The sequence below is a fragment of the Myxocyprinus asiaticus genome, chromosome 14 (assembly GCF_019703515.2).
Source record: "Myxocyprinus asiaticus isolate MX2 ecotype Aquarium Trade chromosome 14, UBuf_Myxa_2, whole genome shotgun sequence".
NCBI classification, from domain to species: Eukaryota; Metazoa; Chordata; class Actinopteri; order Cypriniformes; family Catostomidae; genus Myxocyprinus; species Myxocyprinus asiaticus.
In genome coordinates this window covers 2,559,183-2,587,007 of record NC_059357.1, presented here as the reverse complement: position 1 = coordinate 2,587,007, position 27,825 = coordinate 2,559,183, and the positions used below count along the sequence as shown (strand labels likewise).

At 38.3% G+C, this 27,825-nt stretch overlaps 1 protein-coding gene across 3 annotated transcripts in view; it reads right to left on the bottom strand.

Moving 5' to 3' along the window:
- LOC127452000 (RNA binding protein fox-1 homolog 3-like) overlaps positions 1–27,825 on the bottom strand; it is a 270,610-nt gene that overhangs the window by 36,397 nt on the left and 206,388 nt on the right. For all 3 annotated transcript variants that reach the window (XM_051717118.1, XM_051717117.1, XM_051717119.1), the window contains 5 exons: positions 16,630–16,767; positions 6,166–6,219; positions 3,927–4,019; positions 2,283–2,343; positions 2,030–2,083 (listed from right to left, as the gene is read on the bottom strand). In XM_051717118.1, the coding sequence (XP_051573078.1) occupies positions 2,030–2,083; positions 2,283–2,343; positions 3,927–4,019; positions 6,166–6,219; positions 16,630–16,767 (400 nt within the window). The remainder of the gene's footprint in view (positions 1–2,029; positions 2,084–2,282; positions 2,344–3,926; positions 4,020–6,165; positions 6,220–16,629; positions 16,768–27,825) is intronic.

Below are 27,825 nucleotides of genomic sequence, written 5' to 3'. Positions count from 1 at the left end.
GGCAGTATGATTGCATTCAATAGAACTTTTACGTTGTGGTATATTTAACAACTTTTCATTTTTTAATCTTTGAAGTTAGTTTTAGATACAGTGATAGGGTTAGGTTTAGAGTTAGGGATAGGTTTAGGTGTAGGGTTACTGCGGGACTCCAAATAAACACAACAAACACAGTGTATGAATGTGACATTCAACTGACTTCAGCATTTCGCCGGTTATTTAAAGAGGTCTTAATTTGTAGTGGATGTGCCTTGTAGTAGTCTTGCAGGGATCGACCCTTCTCCATTTGTCTGCCCACTCTGGACACATACATTTTTAAGTGACTAGACTTGTGATTTTCACCTGGAAGAAGGGACTTCTGCCATATCTAGAAACCAGAACACGGCCATGGATTCTTCTGATGTTTGACCACCTTGTTACTGTATAACAATGCACTGACAACCATTTAGAACACGTAAGCAACCACATAGCAATGCCCAGTCAACCATCGACAGCACCCTAGTATTGTAATGATGAGTTTTCCACAAGCAAGCACAACATTGTACAAAATAAAAATTCCAAATATAATCTGCATAAACATCTCCTTCAGAAATCTTCATGGTTATGAAATCACAACACTGACCTCATTAACATACTTTATGACCGCCCACATTCACATATTAATGCCTATTTAGTATTCAGCAGCTTGGCACATGCCAAGAGATATGCCAGTTATAACAAAAGTCATTTACATATGGAAGGACACAGTAGAGAGAGAGAGAGAGAGAGAGAGAGAGAGAGAGAGAGAGAGAGAGTGGAAAATGGTCAGGAAAAATTAAATGCCCACTGCTTTTGTTGCAAAAAACTTTGACTGATATTATAAATGGATTTCAGGGACAATAGAAATGATTAAAAAAAATTGCCAAATTCATCTCCTTTGGTGTAAAAGTTTGGGACCCATTTTATATTAGGTGTCTTTATTTACTATTTACTTGAGCATTTGATACAATTTACTTATGTACAAATGTGTTGCATATATTGCATTGTACTAACATTTAAAGTACCTGAATTTAATTATATCTGTAGTCACACTGTTAAATTTACCCTTAACCCTAACCCAACCCTTACACTTAACCTAAACCTAACCCAAACTTACCCCTAACCCAACCCTTACTCTTAACCTAAACCTAACCCAAATTTACACCTAATCCAACCCTTACCCTTAACCTAAACCTAACCCAACTTACCCCTAAACGTAAACCTAACCCAACCCTTACTCTTAACCTAAACCTAAACCAACCTTACCCCTAACCCAACCCTTACACTTAACCTAAACCTAACCCAACCATACCATAACCCTAACCGCTAAACCTAATACAACCCATACTCTTAACCTAAACCTAACCCAACCTTACCCCAACCCCTAAACCTAACCCAACCCAAACCTTACTCTTAACCTAAAACAAACCAACCTTACACCTTACCGTAAACCTAACCCAACCCTTACTCTTACTCTTAACCTAAACCTAACCCAACATTACCCCTAACCGTAAACCTAACCCAACCTTACTCTTAACCTAAACCTAACCCAACCTTACCCATAACCGTAAACCTAACCCAACCCTTATCCTTAACCCTAACCCAACTCTTACGCTTAACCCTAACCCCTAAACCTAACCCAACCCTTACTCTTAACCTAAACCTAACCCAACCTTACCCCTAACCATAAACCTAACCCAACCTTTACTCTTAACCTAAACCATACCCCTAACTGTAAACCTAACCTAACCCAACTCTTACTCTTACCCTTAACCCTAACCCTAAGCCAACCTTATCCCTTCCTCTACTCCTTAACCTGCCCTTACCTTAACCTTAGTAGCAGCAAATGTGAATCTTGTGAGAATTTTGCAGAAAAATATGTAGTTAGTTACACAATAAATGCATTGCATTGTGTGTATTTTAATGTTAGTGCATAGTAGTTAAAGACACCTAATATAAAGTGGGACCGAAGTTTGTGTGTGCAAATTAAGGAATTTCTGGCAGTCTTCCTTACCTGCGTAGAGATCTGGTCCATAAACAGCTCCTACGACTGGATTCAGTTTCCAACCTGCATGGAAAAACAGGACAGATATGGTAATATCCGTCAAACACTTCAGCGTATGGTTTAATATACCCCGCTAGGGTTAAAATTACACCTATCAGTAGATGTTAAAAGTGTTAACCAGTGGTAATGCAGAGGCAGCAGGTGACAGGTAACTTTGTCTTTTTAAAAGGACTTAGATTTACAAGAAGAAAGACGCTCTTACTGTTCGTATATGGGTTTACTACTTTCTTATTCGTCATGACTCTTGCCGTGGCATTGTTGACCTGTGAGAGAGGCCGAGAGAGAGAGATTTGAGAATGCTAGAGAAGTATACATCAAATCTGCATGCATCAACATGCTCCATTCATGCAAAACATGCATTTGTGTCAGGAATATCTCTCCGGTCATCCTACAATAACTCAAAATGCATCTTCCAGATCATTCTGATTCAAAACTTAACACGCATACAACACCTTACATAATGTGGTAAAATATTCTGAAATTTCTGTTCATTTCTGGGGGAAAAAAAGTGATGTTATACAATAAATGGTTTGAACTGATGACATAACCAAGCAATTAACAATCTTCCACAGATAACCAATTTAAGATATGTCAGTCTGGATTCTAGTGTTTTGCATTATCAGATGAAAGAGGATGATGAATACTTTAACCCTCCTTTGGTATTTGGTCATTTTTTTACCTAAATAATTTTTACAAATGTAATAAATGTTTCCTTTATCTGAGCAGTACATGACTTGGTGACTTTTCCTCCATTTGCCATCTGAACATAAAAAATAAATAAAAAATTGGCTTAATTCGATAAGTCTTAGTGGTCGTAAAAACAAAAAACAAAAATTCTTTAACAATTGTACTCTTCTTAAAGATCAATTCAAGTGAAAAGAATATTCTGGGTAATTTTTTAACTTTGACTTGTCCCTCAGTTTGTAAAAATGAATGGCTAGAGCGATTTGAGTAATGCACTTACAATGGAAGTAAATAAATGTTTAATATATACAATTGTCACACTTTTTCAAAAACACAACCAGAACATATAAACACTGAGCGTGTTTACATGCACACCAATACACTGATAACTACCAAAAATCAGCTTATTTAAAAAATCCAACACAAGTAAACCTCATTTACACAAGATTTAAAAAACTGGGATATTCTCTGCTTTCGACATCAATACGTTAACAGTCATGTGCACAACACTTGCGCACATTGGATAAGCTGGTAAGAGTGCTGGTAAAGGTGTTTACATGCATGGCGAAATCAGGGTAATGGGCAAAAATCAAAGCGTGGATTTTAATCTATGTGCCGATTGATTTTTGCTTAAACCGTTATGACCTTGCATCAATGATGGGAATCCATTTAAGGCATTTAAATGACAACACACATTGTTGACTTATGAAGCATAATCCATGTAAGACTGGACCATGCATGTAAACAAGCTCATTACATGTGTTAGCATGAGACTAGTGTGACAGAATTAGTTAACCTGTTTATTTTCACTTGGTATCCACGCAAGGACACATAACCAGCTCAAATATTTTTACAGAAGCATTCATGTAATTGCTTTATCAAAAGCTCCACATTTCTGCTTGCCCCAGAGACTTCCATTGTAAGTGTGTTACTGTATATGTTTACTGAGGGAAGAATCAACATTATTTTCTGTAGTAATCAACAGTAGGCTGCAGATAGGGCTTCAGTTGTATTTAACTCGAAATATTATTTTAAAATGTCTCACGCAAACACACACAAACACACACGGGCAGGAAGCATGCAGATGCGCTGGAATCTCAGGACAGGAAGTGATGTGAGCAGGCATGAATGGGGCGAGGAAAGAAGGGGAAAAGGAAAGCACCTCGATTTTACGTCCCTCTACGATTGTACCATTTAGTTTCTCCCGCGCACGATCAGCGTCTGCGCACGTTTCAAATGTTACAAAGCCGAAGCCCTGGGGAGGAGACCGTAAGGACCCCACGAAAGGAGGAAGATGATAATGAAGGGTTGAGGAGAGAGAAAAACAGAGACAGAACAGTAAAAAGCCAGCAGAAAAAAAGCAGACTTAAAATATGTAAAGAGGTTCATTCAGGTTATATTAGTGACACAAGTAAGACACTGAACTAGTTAAAGTAAAGGAAATAGTTCTGCCATTATTTACAACAAACCTGTATGACTTTCTTTCTTCTGTGCAAAAACAAAAGGAGAGTTTTTATCCCCTTTTCTCCCAATTTGGAATGCCCGATTCCCACTACTTAGTAGGTGCTTGTGGTGGCGCGGTTACTCACTTCAATCCGGGTGGTGAAGGACAAGTTGCCTCCGCTTCTGAGACCGTCAATCCGCACATCTTATCACGTGACTCATTGTGCATGACACCGCGGAGACTCACAGCATGTAGAGACTCATGCTACTCTCCGCGAGACATGCACAAATTACCACACGCCCCATTGAGAGCGAGAACCACTAATCACGACCACGAGGAGGTTACCCCTTGTGACTCTATCCTCCCTAGCAACCGGGCCAATTTGGTTGCTTAGGAGACCTGGCTGGAGTCACTCAGCATGCCCTGGATTTGAACTACTACAACAACAGTTTATAGTAACAACATCTGTCAAGCTCCAAAAAGGACAAGAAATACCATTAAATAGCACCCTACAAGTAGTCCATACAATTTGTGCATAATAGTCGAAGACTTGTAAATCCATCCAATAGCTTTTAAAGGCAAACAGTGCAAAAAAGTAACATGCTTTCCCCCTCTGCAGCAGCTCTAAATCTCAAAATTGCATTCCATTTAAATATGACTTGCGACCGAATGCAACGTCTCAAGTTTGAATATGTGCAATCTCTGGCACAAAGAAATGTTATTTGTGAATAACAAGTTAACCATGTGCGACACTGCGTACACATGCCTGTACTTTGTAGATTGGCTTCGCTATACGCAGTGCATAATTTAAATTAATTTAAACTGACTGAATACTGTTCAGAACACTCTAGACTGTCATTTAAAGAGTTAAACTTCTGGCACACCGAGTCACGTGACACAACAGCATGGCGTCGATTTCCGTGAAGCGCTTCTACAGGCGCAGCGCCAACATACGTGCCTCTGGTAAGCAACCTCTAAGTTCTTTCATTGAAACCTGTTTGGTTGTAAAGAGTAGCATCTCTAGTCTCATTTGAGATGTATAATTCTGGCTAGAATTGTGGCACATAGCTCCGCCCTTCATTGGGCAGTGCCAGTGAGAGTATAGAGAGGGCAGGGCTGTGGGTGATGCAATATTATGTCGTTTGGATAATAATGGTCCAGTTAATATCTGCCAGAGGTGTCGGTTAATATAAGACATGAAGGGTTTTAAGTGTGCACAAAAACTTCAGGGCTTCCTGCTCTGGTATAAATATCGGTCCAATTCTCTTGAGTGAGCCGGACAGAGAGAAATAGAGATTAAGAAATGAATTCAGGAGAAAGCTGAGGGCAAAATGAATCTTTTGGACATTTCACACAGCTGTATCTTTTCTCTTCTTTCCTGTTTTTCATCATGCAATAATTAGCTTACACTGAGCGGTAAAAGACACCCCATTTTTCAAAAGGGACAGACATATTGAATGCAAATTGCTGCCTCTTAGAAAAGAGATTGTTTACTAATGGGCCGGTCGGTTCATTATACAGCGACACAGGTGGTGAGAACAGCAAGGCATCATTGGTAATGGGCTTTATAGGGTGTTGCTTGAGCAGAGCGGACTGTCGTCTTCATCTTATCTCGCTGTGGGGGACAGAGGACGGGTCTGAACGCGATTACACACCATCAACAGCTGAAATATTCCAGACTAAACATTGGCTGCTGAAGGTCCTGATGTGTTTTAAACACCTCCCCAAGTTCTGAGGGCACATTCGGTGTGAAACGGTCCCTAAGATGACTTATAATGTGAGCAGAGGGAGGGGTGCCTATGTGCACTTTCATAGCTGTTTTGTTTCTTCACTTTATAGGCTTTAGTCTGACTGGAGGAAGATTAGACTGGCACTCTGAGCCAATAAAGAGTTCAGAAGATAGAGAAAATATTATCATTACACAAACACAGAAGAAGAAAGCGAGCATCATTCAAACCTTTGATCCTCTTTCATTAAAGATAATCTCCACATCTAAGATCTTCCCAAATAGCTGCAGAAAAACAGAGAAATAGAAAGAGTTTGAAAAGACAGATAAAGACGGAAATAAGAGAGAGATACATGGATTAGAAGTCTCTTGCTGTGTGCATGAGAAAGTATTGTAGGTCTTGAATCCTGGGACAAAATAATAACGTCATTCAACAAAAATGAAAATTAAAAAAAAACAATTTGAAATCCTTTTGTTGCACATTCATTCTTTAGCATCATTACAGAAAATGTAACTTCTGTCATCATTTACTCAAGCTCATGTTGTTAGAAACCCATATGGAAAATGTAAAAATAATTTATTCAAATAATCCAGTCATAGTATATTTGGGAATGTTCAGGTTTATCTCAGAGACAAAATTTCAAAGAAAAAAAATATTAAGTGGAAAAAAAAAAAATGTTCAAGAATAAAATGAGAAATTAAAATGGGGAAACAAATTCAGAGAGAAAAAAATTCAGGGGAATTTTCAGAGATTTTTTTTAGAGGAAAAAAAAAACGATTTCAGATAAAAAAATGTAAGACAGGCTCAGGAAGACACTAGGACACCTAAAAAAAAAAATGCACCAAATGAATATTTTTTTTTTTTTAACTTGTGGTTCAGGGCTTCCATATAACGAGGACAGTTAACAATAAACAAGCCCGAAATACACCAGGAACTCTTATTTTCCACTGATTCACTGTGCGTCACTGCTTCCAGTTTTTTCTACAAAGTATGACAATATAAACACTTTTAAGTAAACATTGTCAGAATTCATCAACAGTAGATCATTAGCGATTGCTTGTCATAAATATCCTGTATTTATTGACTGCAAAACACTCTCTGAAGCTGCTGGAAGCAGTGAATCTCATGTTCCCTGCATGCTTTTCCCATTGAAGCCCACAGTGCACACAAACAATACGTTTACACCTATAAAAAAATAAAAAATACTTGTTTTTATGACCTTACATTTTTGAAAACTAAATTTAAGACACTTTAAGACTTTTTCTGGAACCCTGTGGTGCTTTTCCTTTTACTCCCCTTTTTTCGCCGTTATTTTCATACTATAAAGTCGGTAGCAAAAATATTCTTTAAAAGCTCACCATTTTGCAAAGAAGAGGTGAGTAAAATAATAATTTAATTTTCATTTTTAGGTCACAGCAGAGATGCTCTCTGGCATGAGAGAGTGCCTCTATGGCTACGCCCAGACTTATTCGGTTGAAAATGCATTGATTTCACTACGTTTACACCTCTAATTCACACTGGAAGGGCGTTTTCCTCCACAAAAAAAAATAAGACTTCCAAAAATGCACTCTTGTACCTCATACATTGGAAAAGGATGACGCTAGGAAACTGAAATCAGAGTTTTCAAAAGAAAACAGATTAGTGTGTATGTGGCTTGAGTTTAGCTGTCAACTTAATGCCGTTCTCATTTATTTCCTGTGAGAGCAGCACTATTTAAAACACTGAAGTACAGAACTGTGTGCACGTGAATTGTACGTGAGCATCTACACAATCTATTTTATCTGTCTTTCACTTTTGACTTGCTTCTGTCTTTCTCTCCATCTCTCTCTCATCTTTGTTGTGTGCCATTGCTCCCGGGGGGAAACGTTCACCAATCTTCACTTTAGCTTCTGTGCTGTTTAGGTCGTTAGAAAATAGGGGGATGAGAGACGATTGCAAACCCATATAATGAGCACAGAGTGAGGGAGGCTTTTAATTGCTGTCTGCGATGGTCATATTATTTCATTAAACGTAATTACCCTGCCAAGTATGCTGCGTTGCCATCATTTGCCCACTGCGGTACAAAAAATTAAGTCTCCGTGAGTTCTGTGCAGGATGGAGAGAGATTGTATAATGCTAGAAGTGTTAAGTCATTTACACAAACTGACTTCAAAAAAATAGAAAAGAACAGATGATGACTGGACCAGGGTAACATGTCAGTGTCATAAAGTTTTCCCTTGAAAAAATCCTACAGCAAACCTTGGCTACAATGGACAATTTTCCACTACTGGCAAACACTTCAGTGGCAAACCTTAGGCAGAAATGAAGAGTTTGCCACAAAGCTCATTTGCATGTGAAAGTAATGAGTGGCAGAGAGAGAGAGAGAGAGAGAAAGAGAGAGAGAGAGAGAGAGAGAGAGCAAGCAACTTAAAGCAGATTAAAGGCCTTGTGTGGGTTTGTTTACATACGAGTTTGAATAGTCTTGGCATGTTTGAACATTCAATCTATGTAAGTCAAAGGGATGTTTGATTGTCCGCTGTGCAAAGACCATAACCCCAATCATTTAGGACATTCATAGCTACCCAAATTAGAACAGTCTGAAGGTCTGTGCCAAGTTTGGTAGATATAGCTTGAAAGTTCTAGGAGGAGTTTTTTGGTGTTGGTTTAGGGATTTTGGAAGAACCCTAAACCAAATCAGTAGAATGACATAATCAGCTGTATGTGAGTGCTGATGTCTCCAGCATGTCCAAGACTAAATGATCTATATGAGCTATTCAAATTATTTTTATATCTCTATACTTTTTCTGTATGTCAGCAACTGACTCAAAAGTCGACTTGTTTACATGTTTCCAAAGGACTTTTAGGAGAAACATCTGAGACAAAGTTGATCCTTAAAGTTGCAGTGTGTAATTTCTGTACTAATGTCAGCAAACAGCAAAAATTATGACTTCAAACCGGTTTTCAAACAATTGGTTTCCCAGCTGAAACTGTAGGCTGAACGTAGGATAAAAGAGAAAATGCATTAATTTTGATGAGTAAAGCACTACTTGATTTGTTAGGGTTAGGTTTAGGGGTAGGGTTTAGTTTATCCGACCAATCAGGTGGTGGTTTCCTGATGATTATTAATGAATCGTCCGATCATTCATTGCTTTTCTGCATGAATATAGATTACTCTTCCCCTGCCCTCCTACATTTCTGAAATTCGCTTCCTAACCACTCCCGATGCCTTCCATTGTTAAGAACAAAACAGTAGCCCCGCCCCAAACTCATGTCATTGTTTGAGCCAATGTTGCTATGTTTGGCCACTCAAACAGAGAAATGTTGAAAGCGGTTCATTGTTTACATGTTTGTTTACATATTTGGGGGAATCAACCTTCCAATGGATTACTTCCAGTCCTCTCGGCATTCTACACTGGTATACGAGAAAGTATTTTAGCATTCAAAAACATGCACATTTCAACTTTGAAAGCAACACAACTGAGAACTATGAAAGAGCAACCTCTGAGCAATTACATGTCCCTTTGGGTGATTTAAGGAAGAGGGTTTTTGTCACATTTTGTTTATGCTGGAGCTGACAATGCTGAATGCCATTGCTCATACAATCAGCGTGAGTGAAACTGTAGGCTGAACTCTATAAATTTCTTCAAATTAATGCACATTTTGCAGAGAGCTCAATCAGAGACACCCGCACAAACACATTAACTCCCCAGCGTGAGCTCTGTGGTGTATGGAGTGGTTTTCTCTAGCTAGTATGCAGCAGATGCTAATTGTTTTAACCAGGCATAAAGGACCTGTGATGGAGATTAATTGGTCTGGTGTGAAAGTTGCATGTGGTATGGGAAGTTGTCTCTTTCCTCTGAGCATGCTCAGTTACCCCCTAACTGAGCCAATTTTACTCAACCAATAGTGCAAGTTTGGAGCGGGACTATCTGTTTGTACAACCAAACACTGGCTTAACATTTATCAAGCTATGTTAAAATTAAAAATATTATATATTAATAAACCTTTATAGACTATAATAAAAATATGTATAATATTAACAATAATTGAGATCTTTCATTAATTACAAACCCGAATGAAAAAGCTTCCAATGACAGTTTGTCGGGTCCTGTCAGGCTTGGGTCGGGTACCAGACCACAGTTTCACACTGTTAAACTTTTAGGTGAAATCAACCTATGAACGGCTAACCACTGACTGTGCTTATTAAGGTCAAATTAAGTGAAACAATTAACAAAAACATCAGCTACAAGTCGGTAAAAATATTACTTGGAACATCGTAGCTGGTTTGTTGCTGGTCCAAGGTGGCCCTACCAGCTTGACGAAGACAGTCTACAAGGTCAAAACTAGATCCACTCTCTGGTACCCTACTGAAAATACCAGCAAATGTTGTATTTTCTCCAACTTGGCTTTTAGACTTACTTCACCAGCAAGACTTCACTGGTCAACCAGCTTCACCAGACATGTTTTACAGGTGGACAGCATAGCTATGCTGGTAGACCAGCACCAAACCAGCCTGGACCAGGATGGAAATTCATGACTTCTTGACAAACTTCACCAGCAAATCTTCACTGGTCAACCAGCTTCACCAGAAAGACCATAGTGGTTGACCAACTTCATCAGACATGTTTGACTGGTGGACAGCATGGCTATGCTGGTAGACCAGCACCAAACCAGCAAAAAACAGCCTGGACCAGCATGGAAATTCATGGCTTCTTGACTAACTTCACCAGCAAGACTTCACTGGTCAGCCAGCTTCAACAGAAAGACCATGGTGGTTGACCAACATCATCAGACATGTTTTGCTGGTGGACAGCATGGCTATGCTGGTAGACCAGCAAAAAAACAGCAAAAAACAGCCTGGACCAGCATGGAAATTCATGGCTTCTTGACTAACTTCACCAGCAAGCCTTCACTGGTCAAGCAGCTTCACCAGAAAGACCATAGTGGTCGACCAACTTCATCAGACATGTTTTACTGGTGGACAGCATGTCTATACTGGTAGACCAGCACCAAACAAGCCTGGACCAGCATGGAAATTCATAGCTTCTTGACTCACTTCACCAGCAAGTCTTCACTGGTCAACCAACTTCACCAGAAAGACCATAGTGGTCGACCAACTTCATCAGACATGTTTTACTGGTGGACAGCATGGCTATGCTGGTAGACCAGCACCAAACCAGCAAAAAACAGCCTGGACCAGCATGGAAATTCATGGCTTCTTGACTAACTTCACCAGCAAGACTTCACTGGTCAACCAGCTTCACCAGAAAGACCATGGTGGTCAACCAGCTTCACCAGACATGTTTTACAGGTGGACAGCATAGCTATGCTGGTAGACCAGCACCAAACCAGCCTGGACCAGGATGGAAATTCATGACTTCTTGACAAACTTCACCAGCAAGACTTCAATGGTCAGCCAGCTTCAACAGAAAGACCATGGTGGTCGACCAACTTCATCAGACATGTTTTACTGGTGGACAGCATGGCTATGCTGGTAGACCAGCAACAAACCAGCCTGGACCAGGATGGAAATTCATGGCTTCTTGACTAACTTCACCAGCAAGTCTTCACTGGTCAACCAACTTCACCAGAAAGACCATAGTGGTCGACCAACTTCATCAGACATGTTTTACTGGTGGACAGCATGGCTATGCTGGTAGACCAGCACCAAACCAGCAAAAAACAGCCTGGACCAGCATGGAAATTCATGGCTTCTTGACTAACTTCACCAGCAAGACTTCACTGGTCAACCAGCTTCACCAGAAAGACCATGGTGGTCGACCAACTTCATCAGACATGTTTTACTGGTGTACAGCATGGCTATACTGGTAGACCAGCACAAAACCAGCAAAAACCAGCCTGGACCAGCATGGAAATTCATGGCTTCTTGACTAACTTCACCAGCAAGATTTCACTGGTCAACCAGCTTCACCAGAAAGACCATGGTGGTCGACCAACTTCATCAGACATGTTTTACTGGTGGACAGCATATGCTTGTACACCAGCACCAAACCAGCCTGGACCAGGATGGAAATTCATGGCTTCTTGACTAACTTCACCAGAAAGACTTCATTGGTCAACCAGCTTCAACAGAAAGACCATGGTAGTTGACCAACTTCATCAGACATGTTTTACTGGTGGACCACATGGCTATGCTGGTAGACCAGCACCAAACCAGCCTGGACCAGGATGGAAATTCATGGTTTCTTGACTAACTTCACCAGCAGGTCTTTACTGGTTAACCAGCTTCACCAGAAAGACCATAGCAGTCGACCAACTTCATCAGTCATGTTTTACCGGTGGACAGCATGGCTATGCTGGTAGACCAGCACCTAACCAGCAAAAACCAGCCTGGACCAGGATGGAAATTCATGGCAATCATCCACATCATGTCAAAATGCAATTCGAGACCCCAGCGCTCTGTTCCATTTCATTGCACTTCAACTATCTATTTTTCAACCCAAAAATGTGACTAAGCAGAGTCAGGTGAACACAAAACCAAATTATACAGGACATATACATTGACTGGTCGATTTTAAAAAATATGTAGTTTGTACATCACTATCATTGACCAGCTTGGACCAAATAGAAGCTATTTAAAACCAGCTACCCTCAGAAGCTGGTTTAGCTGGATTTTTCAGTTGGAAATTGAGATGTATCTTGCCAAAAACCTAATGTTGCATTGTACACATCAAAGCGGTATTGAAGGCTGTTTCGGCACTGACTGGGAGGGCTATGTGTCTCCTGAAGTCTTCTGCTTGGTGGGTTTTTGATGTAAGTGTACATCTCCAAACTGAGTCTCGCTGGTCTCTCTTAAAAGAGCAGAACCGGAGGTGGAATGCTAACATAGTGTCTACGCAGCGGGAAAGCTAGAGATGAAGGCAAGACCCCCAAGAGAGAGACTCCCAGTGGCCCTCGAGGCATAGAAAGCAGAAGCGGCCCTGAAGCAGACTTCCAGGAAAGTTTTTTTTCTTGTCTCACATTTCCATACGGACTTTCTCTGTTATAACCCACTCGGCTGCTTGCTACTCTTGATAATGAGCTCCTCACTTTGACTCTCATTAGCGACTCTGTTCTTTAGTCTGGCGATGCTAACCTGACACCCCACTCATTTTACTCTGACTCTCTGCTAGCAAAGCAGCTAATTAGCATCAATGCTTTAGCCTGGCGACAGAAACCTTCGGCCCCACTCGCTATGGGCTAAATCTCCGTTAGCTATGAGGCTAATCAACACTGCCAAGCTTTGTTAGCATGGGAGTGAGTCATTAGCACAGGGCTTACTTCAGTCTGCATGGGCAGATGGAGCTTATAGGGTGTGATTACCATCTTATGCGGGCCGTGAATGCGACAGTATGGCCATATTGCATTTGTTTACAGTCTGTCATGTCTAATGCTAGTGTGGCTAACTTTCCATATGCTTGTAGCATACAAAACCCTGTGGCGCTTTGGAACAATTCTAGCTGAGATTGATTAATTTGCTTCTAGTGATCAACATAAACTTTAAAAGAGCAGAAGAGGGGTGGATCTCACTGCTTAAAAAAAAATCTAGAACCGGCCTTGCTGGTCTTAAGCTGGCATAGCTGGTCTACCAAACTGGCTAAACTGGTCTTAGCTTGTTTAAGCTGGTCTTCCAGCCTGGCTAAGCGGGTCTACTCTGGTTTAGGATGGTCTCCCAGCCTGGCCAAACTGGTTTAAGCTGGGCTTCCAGCCTGGCCAAAAAGTCTTAGCTGATGGTTTCCCAGTGGCCAAACTGTTTTAAACTGGGCTCCCAGCATGGCCAAGCAGGCCTTAGCTGGTTTGAGATGGTCTCTCAGCCTGTCCAAGCTGGGCTACCAGCCTGGCCAAACAGGTCTTAGCTAGTTTGAGATGGACTTTCAGCAGTGAGGCTACAGTATAGCTATGTTGCCTTTATTTACATTAATAACTAATAGTCTAATGCTAGGGCAGCTACAAGTACACAATACACAGAGCCTCTGCCGTTTTGGAGAAATAACAACATTTGGCTTTAATTCCCGACATAAGCTCTTCGGAGAATGTCGGATATACATCCTCAATGCGGCTCCTGACACCAGCTTGATCTGTAATGATTATACAAACATCCCTGGCCATCCATATTGTGTGTGTATATTTGTGGCAACTCCTTAGAAAAGCTCCCATCTGAGTTTGTATCATATATCTCTGGACCACCTAAACGCAATGCCTGCGAGCTAATTACTAAGTTGATTTGGCTCGCACAGGCCTGGCAGCCTCGGAGAGCAATAACCAGGCTATCATAGAGCATGATGGGAAAGAGATGGAGGGCACCGACAATGTTGTATGTAATTTATATGGCTACACGGCGGTCTGCGCGGTAATTAACATCATCTTTCTGACAGAGCTAGTTGCCGACACCAGCCCTAACTAATGAGAGACATTTAAAGCAGCTATGCTGGCCAACATGCAGCTGACGGGCCATTAACATGATGGAAATGATTTTTAGAAAACAAGAGGGAAACAGTGGACACTGTGTGTGCTGTAGAATTGATCTAGCAAATCTGTAGTCGTCTTCTTTACCACACAGGTGAGTTTTGCTTACATTGATTGCAGAAAGGTGAAAGTAATTGGGATATTCAGAGTTGGGAATGTTTCTCTCGCACAAAATAATTCACCTTCACATTTAGCTCGTTTACATGCGCTTTAAAGTTTGATTTTAATCAGACCAAAACAATAATTAGTCTTTTTAACCCTTCCTTGGTCTTGCGGGTCATTTTGACTGGTTTTTAAAATGGTTCGAAATGGGTCTGAAAGTCCTGCAAGAGCAAGGTAGAGATAAAATATCAAGTAAACATTTTAGAAATGTTTTAGTCCGATTGAGATTGTGGTTAGTCAGATTTTTGCTAAGTCGGATTAACAGACCTAGCTAATGCAACTGAGTCATTCAATGTCAACTAAACCAGAGGTCCCCAGATCAAAATTTTGATTTTGATTTTTTGTTTTGTTTGTCTTCGTGTGAAAGAAATACATAAATGAAGATGAAATCAAAATATTAAATGCCATTGATGAATATTTTCTGAGCAATACACTGTTTTGTAGAGGGGGGGTCAAAATGGCAACTTTTACCTATGATTTTGGAGCAAAACTACAGGTAAAAAAAATAACCTTAGAAAGGTGGCAGCATCATTATTTTATTTTTACACAGAGATTTGGAGGTCTGTTACTAAAATCAGTTGACTATAGCAATCCTTGTTGCATTATATGCCAATGGTGACATATCTAAATTGGGAAAAAGCACTTTTCCTGTTCTTTTTCCAAAGTTGGCGTGCCTGTAATTCAAGAAGTACTGAAGATCTCTTAATATCCTTTTAGATTCTTGTTCAGAACAAACTTTTATTTTTTTATCTTCATTTTTAAGGCCCTATATGGTACAATAACAGAGATATAGGGCTCTCAATGTGGCTTCATGAGCAAATTGTCAAATTTTACTAATTTCCAGTGGTCAAAAACCAAACGTGAGTCACTTTGCATACAGCTGATACTTTTTGTCTTTTAAAGAGGAATGTCTGAAGTACAAATAATGTTGAAACTAGAACTGTATTTTGTTTCCCTCTATCAAAACAATAGCATAGAACAATTTTTAACAATATCGGAGTGCCAAAAATACACAGAAATGGTCAAGTTGAATAAAGAAAGGTACATTGTCTCATTATTTGTTCTTTAGACATTCCTCTTTAAATTCAATAAGTATCAGCTTTATAAAAAGTGACCCACATTTGGTTTTCGACCATTGAAAATGGGTAAAATTCATGAAGCCACATATCTCTGGGATTGAACTATAAAAGACCTTATAAATAAATATACCAAAAGAAAAGTTTGTTCTGAACCAGAATCTAAAAGGATATTAAGAATACTTCTTGAGTTACAGGCATGCCAACTTTTGAAAAAGAACACAAAAAGTGCTTTTTCCCATTTTTGAACAGTCACCATTGGCATATAATCCAAAAAGGATTGCTAAATTCAACTGATCTTAGTAACAGACCTCCAAATCTCTGTGTGAAAGTAAAATAATGATGCTGCCACCTTTCCAAGGTTATTTTTTAGATCTGTGGTTTTGCTCCAAAATCACAGGTGAAAATTGCCATTTTGACGCCCATCTGCAAAATAGTGGATTACTTAGTAAATATTCATCCATGGCATTTCATTATAATTGATGTATTTCTTTCAACATAAAAAAAATAAATAAAAAAATATCCAAATCAAAATTTTGAGCTGGGGACCTCTGGTTGAGTTGACACGAAATGACCCAACTGTAGCTCGACTTCATCCAGCATGTGTATATGTTAATCGCTCCACACCTGTCCTCAGTGCTTTGACAAGTGATGTGCAAAGTTTTTTTTTTTTCCTGAAGATATTCGGATTACGCATTGTGTCATATATCCTTGGACAGACAGATGAAGACTGTATCTCGACTATGCTGTTGCTTGATTGTAGCTGCGCATGTAAAAGTACTGCTTGATTGAGAATGCAGACATGGTTCTAGTCATTATAATACATATATAGAAATAAAAGATTTTAGGTACAAAACATATTTTGAAAAACAATTGAATTACAATCTGAGGCGTTGCAACCGTTGTAACTTATAACCCCTCCACTTTTAGAAATGTAAACACTGGAACATTTTTACTAATAAAAAATAAAGGTAGACAATGTGTGTTAGAGCATCCGGTAAGTGGACTCACCCCAAACATTTGCCGTAAATCGGGGTCTCGGAACCGGAAGGGGATGTTGGAGACATGTAACCGCTTCGGCTGCTGTTTCTCCGTGGATTCTGAATGCTGCACCTGCTGCGAAACTTCCGTTTGCGTCACGTCTTCCGTCTGCAAAGAAAACAAAGACAAAAGAGCCATCCGCTCAGTAGTGATTACTTTAGCTGATGGTTAGACTCGCAGAGAAAAACAGAATTAATGGAAGGATAGTAACTTAGCCTACTTATCCCTGGCGATAATTTTTCACAATAGAGCTACACCGCTAAACAGACGTTGAGTTATGGCGGCCTACCTGAGGTCATGCATCTACAATACGATTATTAATCTCCACCTGTTAGTGACTGAGGAGCACAAACACATAAGATATACTGACAAATATCCACACACACGCTCTCGGGCGTTCTCTGGTGGAGGGGGCGAGGCGGTTGGGTCGCAGTTTCCATCATTATGTTGATGATCCGCCACAAATGAAACTTCAGACAGCTGTGACAGATGCTTGCACTCGGTGCTAGCTCGCTCGAGTAGAACGACACACACACACACACACAGTCATTTTCTTGTGTTCACTTACAGCACCATGTCATGAGAATGTCATCATTGGGATAAAATATGTTCACATTCATTTAAACACACACATACACACACACACGTGTGTACACACGACACAACAACATCAACAAATCTCCCCAGAGCATCATGGGTTTCATCCAAACATCAACACAGTGCAACAACATTATTGCATCAGTTCAAAACTGTTCATTTACTTTCATAAATAGATGCAGCAAACTGTAAAATACAATTGGTGAATCTCATGAGAACAAGACCGGGTCACAATTCACCACAAAATTAAGAGATTATATTTTGCATAAAGAAAAAGTTAATTTCAGGACCCTTATTAATTTTGCCTGTGACATTAATTTAATGACAGTTAAACACATATCCATCCCAAATTTTCATTATTGTAATGCATTGTCTTTAATGTATTCTTTTTATTCTCAATGGTGATTCTCAACAGATTATCATTACTTTAATACAGTAACCTTTTACCGTATTGCCTTAAAAATGACTGCAATGCAATATTTGTTATATTATTAAACACAGTCCAACAAACAATAGTATGGTGAATAAATATGACTGTTTACATATTGTTACATCACAGTAATGAGAATGAAATCTTTTGCTAACATTAGTAAATGCATTCAATATCATGAACTAACAATTAATAATACTGTTTGCAGAATTTGTTAATCTTGGTTAATGTTAATTTGTGAAAATTCAGTGTTGGTTCATGCTAGTTCATTAAGCATTAACTCATTTTAACGTATATATTTTTTAAATTTTAAAAGTGTATTAGTTGACGTTCAAATTAACCATTAACCAAGATTACTTAATGATGTAGTGTTAGTTCATGTTAAACGATTAGTTCACCAAAAAATGAAAATTCAGCCATTGTTTACTCACCCCTGTGTTGTTATAACCCTATATGAGTTTCTTTCTTTTTCTGAACACAAATGGAGAAATTGTGAAGAAATGTTGTGCTCAGTGATGTCATACAATGGCAGTTTATGGTGACCACCTCTTCAAGCTTCAAAAGAACACAACAGTATAATTCAGAAGTCTAATAAATTATTCATGAGACTCAAGATTGTTATGAAAGCATACGATAAGATTTGATGAGAAACAAACTGAAATCTAATGTATTATTTAGTGAAAATGTTCACTGACTGTTGATCTCCTGTGCGTGTTCATGATAGTGCACGAGAGCAGCAGTTCACGCAGTGCCCTCGCGATATTGGAGCGTTCAAGCGAAAATTCATTTTGTTTATCTAAAAACAGCGATAGTGACAACAGAACACAACACAACTGCACACAAAACAGAGAACAGAACTTACTAAACATGTCTGAAGAGTTTGTAGTCAAAGAATTGATGCATTTCTATGCCCAGCCTTATTTTTTTGAGTATTCGGAAATCAAACAGAAACATAGAGGAGGCTACAGGCAGCTATGGTCACACTGTGTCCTAACCTGATGGCATACGACACGCGATAAAAGGTTTATTTACTATGTTAATCAGAGTTTTTGTCCTAACTAGCAGTTACGAGCAGCTATTTTTAGCATTGCTAACTCCATCCGCTGTGAACTGGCACTGGTCCAAAAATGTTCTCATAACAGTATATTAAAGCCAGCATCTCATGAACTGGTTAAAACGACTTGATTTTGACAGAGAATGTTTCACCTACCGAAGGTTTTTGCAGAGGTCTCACTCTCCTCAGGTCTGTCACAAATATTCACCGGTTCAGAATGGAGAAGAGGTGACAGGCATTTTTGCCTACTCCATCTCTCTCTTTGATTAAGATCTCTGGTTCAAAAAAATAAGGCTGGGCATAGAAATGCATCAATTCTTGGACTACAAACTCTTCAGACATGTTTAGTTAGTTCTGTTCTCTGTTTTGTGTGCAGTTGTGTTGTGTTCTGTTGTCGCTATCGCTGTGGAGGACCTGTTTTTAGATAAACAAAACGAGTTTTTGTTTGAACGCCCCAATGTTGCAAGGGGGCTGCATGAACTGTTGCTCTCGTGTCCTATCGTGAACGCGCACAGGAGATCAACGGTCAGTGAACATTTTCACTAAATAATACATTAGATTTCAGTTTGTTTCTCAACAAACCTTATTGTATGCTTTCATAACAATCATGAGTCTCATGAATAATTTATTAGACTTCTGAATTATACTTTTGTGTTCTTTTGAAGCTTGAAGAGATGGTCACCATAAACTGCCATTGTATGATATCACTGAGCACAAGTTTTTTTCACAATTTCACCATTTGTGTTAAGAAAAAGAAAGAAAGTCATAATCTAGTTAACTAATATTAATGCAAAAAGAAAATACATATATATATATATATATATATATATATATATATATATATATATATATATATATATATTATTCTAAAGTGTTAACAAAAAGTCAACATGACATCAAAATGGACTATTTATTTTGTTATTACACATTTGTCTTGTCAAAATGTAATCACTTGCTCCACCTCTGAAACGGCTTTCCTTATCAGCTGATGTCATCAATCCCTCTTATTTTTCTGCTATCTGTCATATGGAGTCACTTTTCTGCATCCAATTAATTCCTAATGGATAAAATCAACTCCCACCCTACATTTTTCTTGTTTAATATCCTATTTCATATGCGGAAATATATGTCACAGGAAGTAAAATGCCTTATGAACATAGTTTCATGTTGTCTTTCTTTTCTTTAAGTTATTATAATTTCTGTCTTTGTTTGATTTTGGGCTTTAATGTGATTAAGAACTCACATTAAGTGATTCTTGGGTGTATTCTGTATTCTTTCACCCAAATATTCTTGTAGACTTCCTCTCTATATGCAAAACACTCACTCATGCTCGTGTAGAGTAGAATTAAGCATTAAATGATTTAACACACACACACACACACGTGTGCATGCAGAAACATCCGGTACATAATTCATTATTACACACACAGACACACACACTTGATAGGCTGTTGTGCTGTAGGGACGAGTGTGAACCATCATTGTCATTTATCTCTCGGCATTAATCACTCCGCATCATCCCCATCATCATCACTATAACGACCATGGGCTTTATTGTGTCATTACCATAATCACTGTCCTTGCAGTAACAATGCTCGTTTGCGCTCTTTTATGGCTCTCGCCTGCACACTGACACAGTGAGTGTGTTCAGAGGCACTAGGTGAAGACAGAGCCATAACCCCCAATCTATCTATCTATCTGTCCGTCTGTCCATCCATACATCCATTCATCGTTCTATCTATCATTCTTTTTTCATACAATAAAAGCAGATAGTGACCGGGGACTAAAAAGCTTCAAAAAAACACCACAAAAGTATCATAAAATTAGTTCATATGACTCGTGCACAATATTCCAAGACGGCTTTGTGTGAGGAACAGACTGAAATTCAAGTCGTTATTTATTTACTGTATATTTAGTGATAATCTTGCTTCAAATCTTATTCGTGCTTCGTTGCGATAGGTGACAAGACTCAGGAACCACTTTCTAGAAAATGTCTAAAACTTCCCCTGCTGAAATTTTTGATTTTGTAAATACTTTTTCTGAAGAAAGATAAACATAAATGATGATGACAGCCAAAATATTAAATGCCATGGATCAATATTTACTGAGTATTTTGTGGAGTGGGGTTAAACGAGATTTTCGCCTATGATTTTGGAGCAAAACTACAGGTAAAAAAAATACTATGGAAAAGTGGCAGCGTCATTATTTTATATTTACACGGAGATAAGTAGATCTATTACTAAAATCAGTTGAATCAGCACCCCTTGTTGCATTATGTGCCAATGGTGCGAGTCCAAAAACGGGAAAGTGCGCTTTTTTAGTGTCGTTTTTCCAAAGTTGGAGTACCTATAACTCCAGAAGTATTACAAATATCTTAATATCCTTTTAGATTCTGGTTCAGAACTAACTTTACTTCTGGTATCTTAATTTTTTGGGACTTCTATGGTTAAATTCCAGATATATGGGGCTCTTAATGTGGCTCCACATGCAAATTGTAAAGCTTTACCCATTTTTAATGCTCAAAAACAAAATGTGGGTCACACGAAAGTAGCTTTTCTTGTCCAACAACAAAGGTCTGAAGTACAAATAATGTTGAAACTAGTAATGTACATTTATTTATTCAAATAAAAACAATAAAGTAAAACTCAAAATGTTTGAGAGTCCAAAAGACACTATCATTAAGAATAAGCAACATGTGTGAATCTTCAGTTAGTGTAATACTAGGGGTGTAAAAAAATATCGTATCGCATTGCATCGTACGATACGCTGCTCTAGATTTGAGTACAAGTGTGATTAAAATGAAGCAATGCAACATTGAGTGCGTTTACATGCACGTTCTTACACCGATTATGCTTAATAAGCCGACAACGCGTGTGGTCATGTAAACGCAATAAACAGCATTCCTTTATTGGTGTAAGGTCATAAACGGCGTAAGAACAAATCGTTCGACATGGGTAGATTTTTGCCCATTACGCAGATTTCGCGTGGCATGTAAAGACCTTTACCAGTGTTCTCACCGGCTTATCCAGTGTATGCACGTGTTGAGTGCATGTCTCTTCACGGTTTGACATCAAAAGCAGAGAATAACACGATTATTTAAAATCACACGTAAACACGATCAACTACATACATAGGCGAGTTGAGAGCTCGAAGATGGATTGCAAATGTCAAGTAGATTTTAGTGTTACAGCTTGCGAGTTTGCCAAACAATGGCATTATGACCTGGTGCTACAGTACATCAAACATGTTGTTTTATTTACGCCATCATAACCACGAATCGGTGGATTTGCAAGGCAGAAACAGCAGCAGCAAGTTGCAACTAACAACCAGCCTCTTCCAGCCGACACGGAGCATGATTACATGCACAGCAAGACGCCCATAACTATCAAAAAACAGCTTATTAAAAAAAACGGCAACGTAAGAAACCCGCAATTACATGAGTCTTATTATTCTCTGCTTTTGACGTTGAAATGTAAACGGCTATGAGCACAAAACTTGCACGCATTGGATAAGCCGGTAAGAACGGTAAAGTTTACATGCAAACTGAAACAGGGAATAGGGCAAAATATTACATGTGCCATTCGTTTTCGCTCAAACCGCTAAATAATATTGTGTTATGTACATACAGTATAACGTAAAGTCAGCGGTCAGGTCAAATCCTTGAATACTGTAGGCACCATTTAAAAAAAAAAAAATCATACCGTATCGTGAGGCTTCTGCATCATATCATATTGTGACATTTATTAAATCTATCCCCGATTTTATTCCCGTCTTTAAAAAAATTGGCAATTTGCGATTTTTCGCAAAACCTACTTTTTCGAACTCGTCCTAGACCGTATGTCCGATTTGCACAAAATGTTACGTGTATCATCTAGGGATACTGCTGACAAAATGTTATCAAAAGCTTTTTAATAAACCATAAAATTGTTTTCGAATAACGCTTCAACGAAGTCAACCACAAATGCACCAAAATGGACTTGTGGCTGTATCTTCGCAACGCTTTAGCATATTGACATGAAACTTGGTATATGTCAACACAGGCATGACCTGAGGGTACCTGCACAGTTTTGGCACAGCGCCACCTAGTGGTAAAGAGATATGAAAAAAATGGCTCTTTTTGCTTATAACTTCTGAATAGTTTGGAGTAAAATCATAAGACTGGACTCTTTAGATTCTTTGGGACATAATGAGTACGATGATACCCAATTTACCATGGTTAGCCTCACTTCCTGTCTGCAATTTTTAATTTAACTGAAAACATACTTTCTGAACTCCTCCTAGCTCGTATATCCCATTTCTATGAAATTTGTTGTGTATCATCTAGGGGCACTCGTGCCAAAATTCCCTTTGACAGACTAAATGGTTCTTGAACAGTGCACTAATGAATTTGATGACAAGACGTCAAAAAGCATCTCCGGCTATAATTCAGTAATGCTGTGCCCTACTGACATAAAACTGTGTGTGTGTAATTGTCACCACACTCTGACCACACCATACAAATTTGGTGATAAGGCAACCTTTTCATCAAAAGCTGGAATGAATAATAAATTCAACTAAATAAATAAAACTGTAAAACCTTATTTCTATTTAAGGTGCTTACAAGCTATATGAATAATGCTTTTACATCTTGTGACATGTGGAGTTAAAGGACCTATGCTGCTTGAACCCCGTTAATCGCTGCTTGCAGCTATATTTATTTTTCTGTCCTAAAAGTGTCTGGGTGTCAGAGACCATCGCATATCGAAGAGATCCCAAACTTGGTGGGATGGTTCCAAATGACTCTGGAACCGCACGTGCTAGAATCAAAATTTCCAGGAACAAAATGTTCAGTGGATTTCCATTTTCACAAGAACATTAGTTTTTTTGAACAACCTACTTTTTCAAAATCATCATAAGCCGTTTATTTGATACACATAAATTTGGTATGTATCATCTAGAGATCCTCCTGACAGTAACTTTTTTTAATCATTTATAAGAAAGGAGCAAATACGTTTTTGGGTGTGGCCCATAATCACCCTCATGAAACTTGACTGCTTTTTGTGAGTATGTAGGATACATAAAAACCTCAGCAATCCAAACAAATTGGCCATTTTATTCCAAAAATGTTTCCACCACAGAATGTTATCAAATCAAATACATAATTTGAGACAGAATTCTACTGCGATGCATGTATGTTCACTTTTGGACACTGCAAGTAAACATATTATTAAATGAGTGAGTGTGGGAAGTGTTTTTAGACTTTATTTTCTATAAGTCCAAAGGGCCAAAAGTGACCGTTGTTAAAGAAACACCCAGAATGGTTTTCACAGAGCGATCTGTTTTGCCTTGAGCGTACAGAGAAGAGAAATCCACCCAGCTGAACGAGATAAACCGATGAGCGTGTCCACCTTTCTGCTGTGCTAAATTATTCATGCTACACCATGTACACGCTCTTCTAAAGACATAAATAAAACAGGCCAGGAGGAAGAGAAACAGAGGAAATCCAAAAAACACCCTTCATTCTTTCTCATTACTGGAATGATGAAAGCGGAGGAGATTTCTGGGGCCAGACATTTTCAAAGCCTCCAAACACGTTTCCTCTTTCACATGTTTAAGCTCTTTTTCTCATCTAAGATGGCTTAACAAGAAATTTCACAATGTGGCAACTACGAAGAGAGCTAGGCCTCAAAAACTAAATACACAATACAAGAAATACATCAGAATATTTTAACTAGTCCTGGCTAAATAAGACTGGACCTGGTTAACTTCTCATCACACATCAAAGGAGAAAATTCAGTGTCAAATTGAAAAGAATGCTCAGATGATCGATAATAACTACTAAAAAAAGGAATTTTTCTGGCTGTTCGATTCACTTGAATGAACTAAAATTGTAGAACATTTTGTCACAACTTGATTTAGTTGTGTTCTATCCATTGAAATTTGTAAAATGGGAGTTTACTTAATCTATTTGAGTTTGGACTACATTAATACTTTTTGTGGTGTTGCATTGATGTAACTGGGCAAGGGATTTCCATTTCCCACTGTGAGACTTAACTGGGACATTAAATGTTAAAATAAGTGTTATTTAATGTGCTTGTGCAAGATGAATATAAAGGGGATACTTGTTAGTGATTAATGTTTTGTTATGTTGGAGTTTTGGGGATTACCATTATGGTGAAGAGTGGAGATTGAGCTAACGATGAAGACAGATGTCAAACACTAAATTAATTGCTCGCTTCGTTGAGCAAATGCTGTGCTAACCATAGAATAGTTACTAAACTACACTCTGTAGTGCTTCCAACCAGCATGTGTCATTCACATTCACTTTCACTGGTAAGTACATAAAGAAAAAAAATAGATTTATTTGAGTTACATTGACATGTCTAATTTTGTTAAGTTTACTCAATTCAACTAGGTTCTTACACAAAGTGTTTGTGTTGAGATTACATGGTGATTTTAAGTAGAGAAAACTCATTTCAAACATGTGGAACCACTGTGGAAACACTATCATGTTGTTCAATCAATGAGCTATTTTTTTTTAGTGTAAACATAAAATGCAAGCAGATAAAAATGCTATTTAATCTCATTTCATTGGATTATTTGGAGTATGTAACTTAATAGATATTAATTAATTAACATAATTTATCATAATGAATAATTTACAAGATACAACATTCACTTAAACTAGTCACTTAAACAATAAAGACCCAGGCAAACTCGTGATGTTTCATGTTAATGTGTTAAAGCATTGTCAGTGCAATAACTTCAATTAATGTTCTGACAGCATGAAGCCAGAATGATGCAAACTGACGTTACAGTTATTTGTGTCAGTCTGACTTTGAGCGAGAGAGAGTAATATCGAGATAAACGTGACACCCAATGACAGTGATTATGTCATTATAACAGCACACAGTCTGACATGTCGTTATAGTCCTGTCAAATGACCTCTCGGCTCATTATTTGGTACAGAGGAGCGTGTAATCCCAAAGCAGTCAAATTTCACTATTCACACACCTGGAACACACTGTTGCTTCATACACACATTTCTGCATGGCTTAATAACCAGCGGATGATTTGAATATTTCAAGAATAATGTTTCCCTCTCAACTGGTGGGTCTCGATCCAAAAATTGGTCACAGGTCTGTTCTGATTGGGTTGTAGACTGCAGGGCAAAAAAGCGATGCTAAATGCAAATAATAAAATGCAACTGACCATATACTGTAGTCATGCATAGTTAGGATAGCAAAATAAAAAGGCTTAATTTTTAAAAGGAAGGAGAAAACATTTCCCATATTTGGTGTGTTTGATGTCAAAGGTGGTGCATCCAATCAAACTCTGCATTATTTTGCCATAAATTTAACCGGTCACTTTGTAGTAACTCAGGAGATTAGACAGATGTCAACATGGACAGGTTGTGTCACATGCCCTCATCCTCAAAATCCATGAGCAAAACTGTGCAAAGGAAAATATGACCCTGACTACATTAAATACAGGTTTCACTTGCAACAAGCAAACTTTGAAAAGTAATGTTACATTATTGCGTTACTCCTAAAAACAAATCTGAAAACTTGCGTTTTTCAGTTAACAAATGAAATAAATAGAACAAAAACATGCTTATTTAAAAGTAATTCAGATATTATGGTGTAACTTTATATTTGCATTCAATCATTTAGCAGATGCTTTTATACACAACTTACAAATGAGAAAAACCACAAGCAATTTATCAACAATATTAGTCATACCGTAATTGAGCGCAACAACGCCCGCTTTTCAGCCATCTTGTGTCCAGAAGTATTTTTCCCATTCATTTATTCCATAAGGATTTCATAAAACAGTTTAACCAAACCAGCCAACTCAAAGGTGAATCACAACAATTTGAAAATCGGATGCAAAGACAAAGGTTATTATGCAAGTGTGCGGTTGCTGCAGAGCTCTTTTGCTGCACTTTGTTAACAGTATTCTATGATTGGTGGATTTCCCCCCTTTAGGATCATGGGTAATGTAGCTCTTCACCAGGAATTCAGCTATTAAACACAATTTTGTTCTAAAAATTAAGTTGAAATAATATGGACTAATGGCTTAAGCAGAATCATATACCATCAGTTAACCCTCCTATGGTATTTGGTCATCTTTGACCGAAATAAATATTCCTCATTTAATAAAAATGATTTCCTCTATCTGAGCAGTACAAGACCTGGTGACTTTTCCTCCATTTGCCATCTGAGCATACAAAAAAAATTGGGCTTGATTCGATAAGTCTAAATGGTCATTAAAAAAAGCGACACCTTTGGTATTCACGGTCAAAATTGACCGACCATTGAAAATGAATGGGAAAGACCAAAAAACAGATCAATTATTTTTTGATCTGTCAAATACAATCAATAAATCAGCCACAATGCAGTAAAAAACAGACTGAAATTACAGGGTGAGACTCTAAAACATCCTCAGTGCAAAACATGCACACCCTCTCACACACAAACACACTTACACAAAAAATGAACTGCTGAGACTATACATTTTTTTTTTACATTTGTAAAAAATCAGTCACAATGCTAAACACACACTCAGAAATGAAGGGGTGAGATAAGACACTCACAATGCAGAACACACACACACACACACACACACACGCACTCTACAGCCATCTTTTGGTCATTGTTGGCATTGTAATTCATCTGCTGTTTTCCAGCTGATGACAGCAATCTGTCACACACACACACACACACACACACACGTTTGCAAAATACATTTTTACTATGGAGAGTTTGAAAATAGAAAATGTTTGCTCTGATTCTTCTGTTTTATACTCAGATTCGTTCATGTTCTTGACATTATTATGCATTTACTTACATGTTTATGTTTGAAATAAACTATTGGTAGGAAAGTCTTCTCTTTGTAACACCATGGTCAGGTTTGATTGCAAGAAAAATTACATTAACAGCAAAAAGTGATGCTTTAAATCAATTTTAAAATGCTAAACTTTGACACGTAATAATCTGATAATGTCTAAATATATATCCAAATGCATATCTTGAGATAAAATACGGGTATAAAAGGAGCTGGTATGCAACCACTCATTCAGATTTTCTCTTCAGAGCCGAACGGT